The sequence below is a fragment of the Mizuhopecten yessoensis genome, unplaced genomic scaffold (genome assembly GCF_002113885.1).
Source record: "Mizuhopecten yessoensis strain PY_sf001 unplaced genomic scaffold, ASM211388v2 scaffold10555, whole genome shotgun sequence".
Taxonomy (NCBI): domain Eukaryota; kingdom Metazoa; phylum Mollusca; class Bivalvia; order Pectinida; family Pectinidae; genus Mizuhopecten; species Mizuhopecten yessoensis.
The window spans coordinates 112,579-122,042 of NW_018408605.1; the positions used below are offsets into that span (position 1 = coordinate 112,579).

Here is a 9,464-nt window from a genome sequence, read left to right on the forward strand (position 1 = left end):
AAGTTAGCCATAGTTTACTTAGAAAATTATATTTACCGTTAAACTGCCATAATAACAAAGTTAGCCATAGTTTACTTAGATAATTCTATTTAACGTTATACTGACACAATTACAAAGTTAGCCATAATTTACTTAGATAATTTATATAACGTTATACTGGCACAATTACAAAGTTAGCCATAGTTTACTTAGAGAATTCTATTTAACGTTATACTGCCACAATTACAAAGTTAGCCATAGTTTACTTAGATAATTCTGTTTAACGTTATACTGACAAAATTGCAAAGTTAGCCATAGTTTACTTAGATAATTCTGTTTAACGTTATACCACCACAATTACAAAGTTAGCCATAGTTTACTTAGATAATTCTATTTAACGTTATACTGCCACAATTACAAAGTTAGCCATAGTTTACTTAGAGAATCATATTTAACGTTATACTGACACAATTGTACAGTTATATAAGTTCTAGTGCTACAATTACGGGGTAAAATTCTGTTATACCTCCGCCAGCATACAATCATCTTCCTCATAACTGGTAAAACAGTTCTTAGTAATTAGTAATTTCAATAAAAATGGCTAAATGTTATAATCATCAAAAAGAGTACTTTGTTGTCAGACATGCCGTCAGGATCCGCCTACCGGTATCTTTGCATATTGTTTTGTGCTAGTCTCAGAATAACTGTATATATCGGAAGTACACACTGCCCCTACCACATGCCATGCGTATGAAAAAAATCGGGCGTATCAGGAGAGAAAAAGTATCTTGAAAACGAAGTATTAGAGAGGTTGAAAAAAACTCGTCATTTGTACCGGATGAGCTTGGTTGCCTTGTAGTACCAGTCACGTTAGTCAATGGTATACCAGTTAGGTTAGTCAATGGTATACCAGTTAGGTTAGTCAATGGTATACCAGTTAGGTTCGTTGTGTTACCGTTGTGTCCCTCACTTGGTACAGTGGGTTGAATGTCGGGTTCACTGAGGTATGTCACGCCCGTGATGGTGTCAGTGGTTCGACCAGTGTTCTCACTAGATTTTGCAGCTTCCTTTGACGAATTGTTAGGCTTTGTTACAGGAGTGCTGGACTGCTTTCCTTCTGCAAGAATTTGTTGAGGTAATGCTATAGCTTTCTCTTTTTCACCAGAATCAATATATCGAAAGAATTTGAGAATGTTGTCATATTGGTGATTGTTTCTCCCCGAGTGTTGCGTTGTTTGAGACGCTGGTGTTGATGTTTCGGGGTAAATTTCGTGTTGTAATTCCTCATGTTTGTGTGACTGCAACATCTGTCGTCCTGTTTTAGTGGTAGGTTCTGAATTAGTACTAAGCGATTTTGTTGAGAAAGTCTGCAAGCGTTGAGGTTTTGGTGTGATTACAAATTTCATCCAGGAGACTGTTTCTTCTGTTACCAATTCTGGCGTTATGGTATCTGGAGCGGGAATTGTTGTTTTGATGGTATTAATTTGTATGGGTTCTTGTGTTTTCAGGCTTTTTTCGGCTATTGTGCCATCGCTTGTTGCAAATTGCTTCTCTTCAATACTGTTCGGTAAACCTGTACTCCCTTCTCTAATCAACAGTTTGATTTTAATATGTTCTGAGTTGGGAAGGTTCGAAGTTGTGGTCATAGGTGACGAAGGTACTGTTGTCAGTGACGATGGCGAGGACGACATCACTTCCGGTTGTGACGTAGCTGTTGTAAATGACAACGTTAATGTCGTTTGAGGCGTTGAAGTAGATGACGTTATAAATGTTAATGGTGACGTAGTCATGGTCGTTGAGGATTTCGCCGCTGCTGTCTGTGACGTGTTCGTACTGTTTGCAGCTATTTCTGTTGCCAGTGCTGTGGTCGATGGAGAAGAGGTTTGTGTTTCCATGGGAGTAAATAGAGGCGTTGCTGGAGAAGAGGAGATAACTGATGGAGAACTGAAATTTATACCCGTCTTTTGAGATAACGTTGTTTCTTCCGATATCAGAGGTGTTATCATTGGGACAGGCGATACTGAATGTCCTAAGTAGGTAGGTGTTGCGTTTGGAAATTTCTGTTTTCTAGTCGACAAAGGTGAGTGAGTTGACAAACTCGACTTTGTTTGACCGGTGGAGTGTTGACGTGTCGGTGTTTGGTCGGTGAAATGTTGACGTGTCGGTGATTCGTCGGTGGGGTGTTGACGTGTCGGTGTTTGGTCGGTGAAATGTTGACGTGTCGGTGATTCGTCGGTGGGGTGTTGACGTGTCGGTGTTTGGTCGGTGGAGTGTTGACGTGTCGGTGTTTGGTCGGTAGAGTATTGACTTGTCGGTGTTTGGTTGGTGGAGTGTTGACGTGTCGGTGTTTGGTCGGTGGAGTGTTGACGTGTCGGTGTTTGGTCGGTGGAGTGTTGACGTGTCGGTGTTTGGTCGGTGGAGTGTTGACGTGTCGGTGTTTGGTCGGTGGAGTGTTGACGTGTCGGTGTTTGGTCGGTGGAGTGTTGACGTGTCGGTGTTTGGTCGGTGGAGTGTTGACGTGTCGGTGTTTGGTCGGTGGAGTGTTGACGTGTCGGTGTTTGGTCGGTGGAGTGTTGACGTGTCGGTGTTTGGTCGGTGGAGTGTTGACGTGTCGGTGTTTGGTCGGTGGAGTGTTGACGTGTCGGTGTTTGGTCGGTGGAGTGTTGACGTGTCGGTGTTTGGTCGGTGGAGTGTTGACGTGTCGGTGTTTGGTCGGTGGAGTGTTGACGTGTCGGTGTTTGGTCGGTGGAGTGTTGACGTGTCGGTGTTTGGTCGGTGGAGTGTTGACGTGTCGGTGTTTGGTCGGTGGAGTGTTGACGTGTCGGTGTTTGGTCGGTGGAGTGTTGACGTGTCGGTGTTTGGTCGGTGGAGTGTTGACGTGTCGGTGTTTGGTCGGTGGAGTGTTGACGTGTCGGTGTTTGGTCGGTGGAGTGTTGACGTGTCGGTGTTTGGTCGGTGGAGTGTTGACGTGTCGGTGTTTGGTCGGTGGAGTGTTGACGTGTCGGTGTTTGGTCGGTGGAGTGTTGACGTGTCGGTGTTTGGTCGGTGGAGTGTTGACGTGTCGGTGTTTGGTCGGTGGAGTGTTGACGTGTCGGTGTTTGGTCGGTGGAGTGTTGACGTGTCGGTGTTTGGTCGGTGGAGTGTTGACGTGTCGGTGTTTGGTCGGTGGAGTGTTGACGTGTCGGTGTTTGGTCGGTGGAGTGTTGACGTGTCGGTGTTTGGTCGGTGGAGTGTTGACGTGTCGGTGTTTGGTCGGTGGAGTGTTGACGTGTCGGTGTTTGGTCGGTGGAGTGTTGACGTGTCGGTGTTTGGTCGGTGGAGTGTTGACGTGTCGGTGTTTGGTCGGTGGAGTGTTGACGTGTCGGTGTTTGGTCGGTGGAGTGTTGACGTGTCGGTGTTTGGTCGGTGGAGTGTTGACGTGTCGGTGTTTGGTCGGTGGAGTGTTGACGTGTCGGTGTTTGGTCGGTGGAGTGTTGACGTGTCGGTGTTTGGTCGGTGGAGTGTTGACGTGTCGGTGTTTGGTCGGTGGAGTGTTGACGTGTCGGTGTTTGGTCGGTGGAGTGTTGACGTGTCGGTGTTTGGTCGGTGGAGTGTTGACGTGTCGGTGTTTGGTCGGTGGAGTGTTGACGTGTCGGTGTTTGGTCGGTGGAGTGTTGACGTGTCGGTGTTTGGTCGGTGGAGTGTTGACGTGTCGGTGTTTGGTCGGTGGAGTGTTGACGTGTCGGTGTTTGGTCGGTGGAGTGTTGACGTGTCGGTGTTTGGTCGGTGGAGTGTTGACGTGTCGGTGTTTGGTCGGTGGAGTGTTGACGTGTCGGTGTTTGGTCGGTGGAGTGTTGACGTGTCGGTGTTTGGTCGGTGGAGTGTTGACGTGTCGGTGTTTGGTCGGTGGAGTGTTGACGTGTCGGTGTTTGGTCGGTGGAGTGTTGACGTGTCGGTGTTTGGTCGGTGGAGTGTTGACGTGTCGGTGTTTGGTCGGTGGAGTGTTGACGTGTCGGTGTTTGGTCGGTGGAGTGTTGACGTGTCGGTGTTTGGTCGGTGGAGTGTTGACGTGTCGGTGTTTGGTCGGTGGAGTGTTGACGTGTCGGTGTTTGGTCGGTGGAGTGTTGACGTGTCGGTGTTTGGTCGGTGGAGTGTTGACGTGTCGGTGTTTGGTCGGTGGAGTATTGACGTGTCGGTGTTTGGTCGGTGGAGTGTTGACGTGTCGGTGTTTGGTCGGTGGAGTGTTGACGTGTCGGTGTTTGGTCGGTGGAGTGTTGACGTGTCGGTGTTTGGTCGGTGGAGTGTTGACGTGTCGGTGTTTGGTCGGTGGAGTGTTGACGTGTCGGTGTTTGGTCGGTGGAGTGTTGACGTGTCGGTGTTTGGTCGGTGGAGTGTTGACGTGTCGGTGTTTGGTCGGTGGAGTGTTGACGTGTCGGTGTTTGGTCGGTGGAGTGTTGACGTGTCGGTGTTTGGTCGGTGGAGTGTTGACGTGTCGGTGTTTGGTCGGTGGAGTGTTGACGTGTCGGTGTTTGGTCGGTGGAGTGTTGACGTGTCGGTGTTTGGTCGGTGGAGTGTTGACGTGTCGGTGTTTGGTCGGTGGAGTGTTGACGTGTCGGTGTTTGGTCGGTGGAGTGTTGACGTGTCGGTGTTTGGTCGGTGGAGTGTTAACGTGTCGGTGTTTGGTCGGTGGAGTATTGACTTGTCGGTGTTTTCACTGTTGTCTTCACTGTATTTGCAAACAAGTATGCTAACATTAAAAAACATCAAAATACAAAGTATCTTGTTTCCAATAACTAGTTTCGATTTTGTACATGAAATGTTCTTCTTAAGATTGACACGTATTACGAGTCTTCCGAATTATACAAAAATAATTTGATATAAAATTATATAAGAAAATTCCTTTCCATAGAACTTAAATTATAATTTGAATAATTAAGACAATGCATGGCAACTGAGCACGGACACATTGGTCAAAATCTGATGAGCGTTTGACCTGTCAAATGTAAAACCCTATTTACAAATCGATTTTGTAAGACTTTTCAAATGTTAATATATTTTAACAAATCTAATTTTTATGATTTGTCAAACCTATTGTTGTTATTGTCACTCACATGGACATGCGCAGTGCATACACCCTGTAAAACCGTCGATCTTCCAACATCTACTTGGGCATGCGCGGTCGAGCTGAGGACATCGCCAAGGCATCACTCCGGATATAGGTCTGTAAAACTCTTAGAGAGTGATACTTATAAAAATTCTTGTGATTGACACTAATTGATATAGATTGATATAGTGGGGAAAATGATTATCAAATAAGAAGTGATCGAGCTTTTCATGCAGTTAATTCAAATAATGCTACCAGTGATGAAAGTAATATCTGTGTGTTGAAATTATCAAGTATCTATTTATCTACGTAATTACAACTGAAAGCATTGTACCTGCTTCATATAACTTGCGCACATCGTAATATCTGTTAAACTGCCCATCTAAAACTTCAGTGTATTAAGAGCATACCTTGAAAGTCTGGTTGCAGATATGACGTCAGCATTGGTGCAAATTTGCCTTGGTTGACCACGCCTATTGACCCTTGACCTCCTGACCACTGTTTTCCTATGCCAGTCATAGTACTACTTTCACCCATCCACTGAGACGACCCTGTTGACGTACTTCCGGAACTTTTCCATTTGTTTGCGCCCATCATACCAATCGTGCTGATGGGCGTCATCTTACGTCCGGATACAGACGACTGATGGCTACCGGAATTCATTAGTCCATTTGTAAACTGACTTCCGGTTTGAAAAATTGTCTGATAATCATTTTTCATCTGATCACCTGCTGATTTCATAAACTTCTTCATTGATTCTGAAAACCCCCAAATGCTGATTAAATCATTCGTCTCAATAATCCTACATTTGATAAAAAAAACTATTTTTCAAATAGCAGCAGCAAAATTGTATCAATAATAGTAAAATAAAAATAAAATGAAACAGATAATATTTCTCAAAAAATAAATAAAAAGGATTAGAGTATTAATGCATGTGTCGAATGTTTTACAGGTGGAAGAAAAGACGGATACGATTATTTAAGTAACACACCCGCTTTTCAGTTTAAGAATCAATTTTCATAAACACCTGTCAGTGTGATATCTATTTTTGAGACGTGATTTCCGAATTGTGCATTAAGTTTTTATTATTTTAGTGTGAATTGAAGTTCACGCAAGGTGAACAGTAGCTCATACACTGTAGAAGTAGATATGTTAACAATGTCTAGACGTTACTAGGAAATATGTCTATGTTTAAGAGATTTTCGAGATCTGACACGGTGGTTACAAGCGACTAGGCTGTTCAACAAGCTATGATCCTAAATCAGTACAAAATGACTTATACAATAATACATTGAAAACATGCCAAAACCTAAAAGAAGGAAATGGTTTAACAGGAAATAGAAATGGATAAATTGGTTAACGATCAGGATGATATGAGTGGGTGACTCGGTATTGTGGTTAGTCCTTACCTCCACATTGACACACGAAACACTTCAGTGTGGTTAGTCCTTACCTCCACTTTGACACACGAAACACTTCAGTGTGGTTAGTCCTTACCTCCACATTGACACACGAAACACTTCAGTGTGGTTAGTCCTTACCTCCACATTGACACACGAAACACTTCAGTGTGGTTAGTCCTTACCTCCACATTGACACACGAAACACTTCAGTGTGGTTAGTCCTTACCTCCACATTGACACACGAAACACTTCAGTGTGGTTAGTCCTTACCTCCACATTGACACACGAAACACTTCAGTGTGGTTAGTCCTTACCTCCACATTGACACACGAAACACTTCAGTGTGGTTAGTCCTTACCTCCACATTGACACACGAAACACTTCAGTGTGGTTAGTCCTTACCTCCACATTGACACACGAAACACTTCAGTGTGGTTAGTCCTTACCTCCACATTGACACACGAAACACTTCAGTGTGGTTAGTCCTTACCTCCACATTGACACACGAAACACTTCAGTGTGGTTAGTCCTTACCTCCACATTGACACACGAAACACTTCAGTGTGGTTAGTCCTTACCTCCACATTGACACACGAAACACTTCAGTGTGGTTAGTCCTTACCTCCACATTGACACACGAAACACTTCAGTGTGGTTAGTCCTTACCTCCACATTGACACACGAAACACTTCAGTGTGGTTAGTCCTTACCTCCACATTGACACACGAAACACTTCAGTGTGGTTAGTCCTTACCTCCACATTGACACACGAAACACTTCAGTGTGGTTAGTCCTTACCTCCACATTGACACACGAAACACTTCAGTGTGGTTAGTCCTTACCTCCACATTGACACACGAAACACTTCAGTGTGGTTAGTCCTTACCTCCACATTGACACACGAAACACTTCAGTGTGGTTAGTCCTTACCTCCACATTGACACACGAAACACTTCAGTGTGGTTAGTCCTTACCTCCACATTGACACACGAAACACTTCAGTGTGGTTAGTCCTTACCTCCACATTGACACACGAAACACTTCAGTGTGGTTAGTCCTTACCTCCACATTGACACACGAAACACTTCAGTGTGGTTAGTCCTTACCTCCACATTGACACACGAAACACTTCAGTGTGGTTAGTCCTTACCTCCACATTGACACACGAAACACTTCAGTGTGGTTAGTCCTTACCTCCACATTGACACACGAAACACTTCAGTGTGGTTAGTCCTTACCTCCACATTGACACACGAAACACTTCAGTGTGGTTAGTCCTTACCTCCACATTGACACACGAAACACTTCAGTGTGGTTAGTCCTTACCTCCACATTGACACACGAAACACTTCAGTGTGGTTAGTCCTTACCTCCACTTTGACACACGAAACACTTCAGTGTGGTTAGTCCTTACCTCCACTTTGACACACGAAACACTTCCCTTTGCTCTTCAGACAGAATGCTGGGCACGTGTACACCGGTTGACAGCCTGTCGTAGTCTGTCCTGACATAGACCGGTCTCTGTAGAAACCTGTTGATACACAGAGTAGCAGTCTACATATTCTACGATGACCAACCTCCTTACATAGGTGAAACAGGAACAAGCTTCACTAACAAAAAAGAACCGAAATACCATCCTGTTACATCAGAACAACTATCATGTGATCATATCTTAAAACAGCAACATGTGACAACATTGGTGTTGTTTTAACTGGTAATTTCTTAACTGAGATTGTTGGGTAAGATACAGAAGTTCTTTTTCTTGTTGTTATTGCTTTTTAAAAGTTGATCAGAACAATATTTTTGTCATTTTTCTTTCAGTTTGAGTTCACATTGGTATGTATGTTTCGTTTAATACCCATCTTTACATTGCAAATTAAAAGTTATTTAATATCTAAATGTAAGTATTCCCTAATCTTCAGCGCAATTGACATTCCAGGAACAAGTTACCATCATGCACATGCTTGCTCCTTACAATTACAAGATGTAACATAATTAGGCAAACAACCGTCTCAATGACGCCGATTATATGGTACTCACAGCCAAGTAAACAACCGTCTCAGTGACGCCGATTATATAGTACTCACAGCCAAGTAAACAACCGTCTCAATGACGCCAATTTTATTGTACTCACAGCCAAGTAAACAACCGTCTCAATGACGCCGATTATATAGTATTCACAGCCAAGTAAACAACCGTCTCAATGACGCCGATTATGTAGTGTTCACACCCTCGTGAATTCAGTTTCTTCTGGTAATGTTTATCCAGAGACTTTAAGCGTTTTGAACACAGTCGAAGTTTGCCTTCGATGCCTGCAACACTGTTGACGATAACTATATATCGGTCACTGGGTACTATTTGTATTTATGTTCACGAAACAATACATTTGTTTTAAACATTGGACTCAATTATTTTGTTTGTGTTACATGTCTAAATACTGGTAATTTTGGATACTTCGCTAAACGCTATAAGACTAACACCTTTATTTTCTCTTTACCCCTTGTAGCAATAAAACGATGTTTTACAGTACTCAGTTTGTAAATGAAAAAAAACCCCGAACGAACAAACAATAACTTACCGTTGACTTGACTGGGCAAAACGAGAACAGCTAAACATACATACAATAGATCCATACTTCCTTTTGATAAATTATGTCAGCGTACAACAAATAACATACAAAGCCGTATGTTTACATGTAAATAAAACTGTTTCGTCCGCTTACTGTCGTTTGCACCTGTCGTTATCCAATATACCAATGTTGCCATTATATGTCGACTGATGTGATGTGATCAGCCAATCTCTTAGCACACGAAATTATGTACTGACCAATAGAATCTGAGATTACAAATGATTATCGTGCGTCTTGTGACGTTATTTGCAATATTCAAAATAAACACCTGCTGAAGATGATAACCTTCTACACCAGGACATTGTTAAACTGAGTCATACTGATATGTCAATGTGTTACGGCATCGGATTCACTGAGTCATGTTGATGTG

General features: G+C 43.4%; 1 protein-coding gene across 1 annotated transcript; it reads right to left on the bottom strand.

Moving 5' to 3' along the window:
• Positions 1 to 1,584: 1,584 nt before the first annotated feature.
• On the bottom strand, positions 1,585 to 5,683 carry LOC110461065 (adhesive plaque matrix protein-like). The gene is made up of 3 exons (XM_021514346.1): positions 5,473 to 5,683; positions 2,078 to 4,656; positions 1,585 to 1,923 (listed from the first exon to the last, which is right to left on the bottom strand). Exons 1-3 carry the CDS (start codon positions 5,681 to 5,683, stop codon positions 1,585 to 1,587), a joined length of 3,129 nt encoding a protein of 1,042 aa, XP_021370021.1.
• Between the last annotated feature and the right edge of the window lie 3,781 nt (positions 5,684 to 9,464).

Excerpts from the sequence above, each read along its gene's own strand:
- LOC110461065 (XM_021514346.1), bottom strand. The coding sequence starts at position 5,683 with ATGACGCCCATCAGCACGATTGGTATGATGGGCGCAAACAAATGGAAA. Across the intron at positions 4,657-5,472 it reads TCTGCAACCAGACTTTCAAG|TCAATACTCCACCGACCAAA; the intron begins GTATGCTCTTAA and ends AACACCGACAAG. Across the intron at positions 1,924-2,077 it reads CACCGGTCAAACAAAGTCGA|TTCTCCATCAGTTATCTCCT; the intron begins GTTTGTCAACTC and ends TATAAATTTCAG.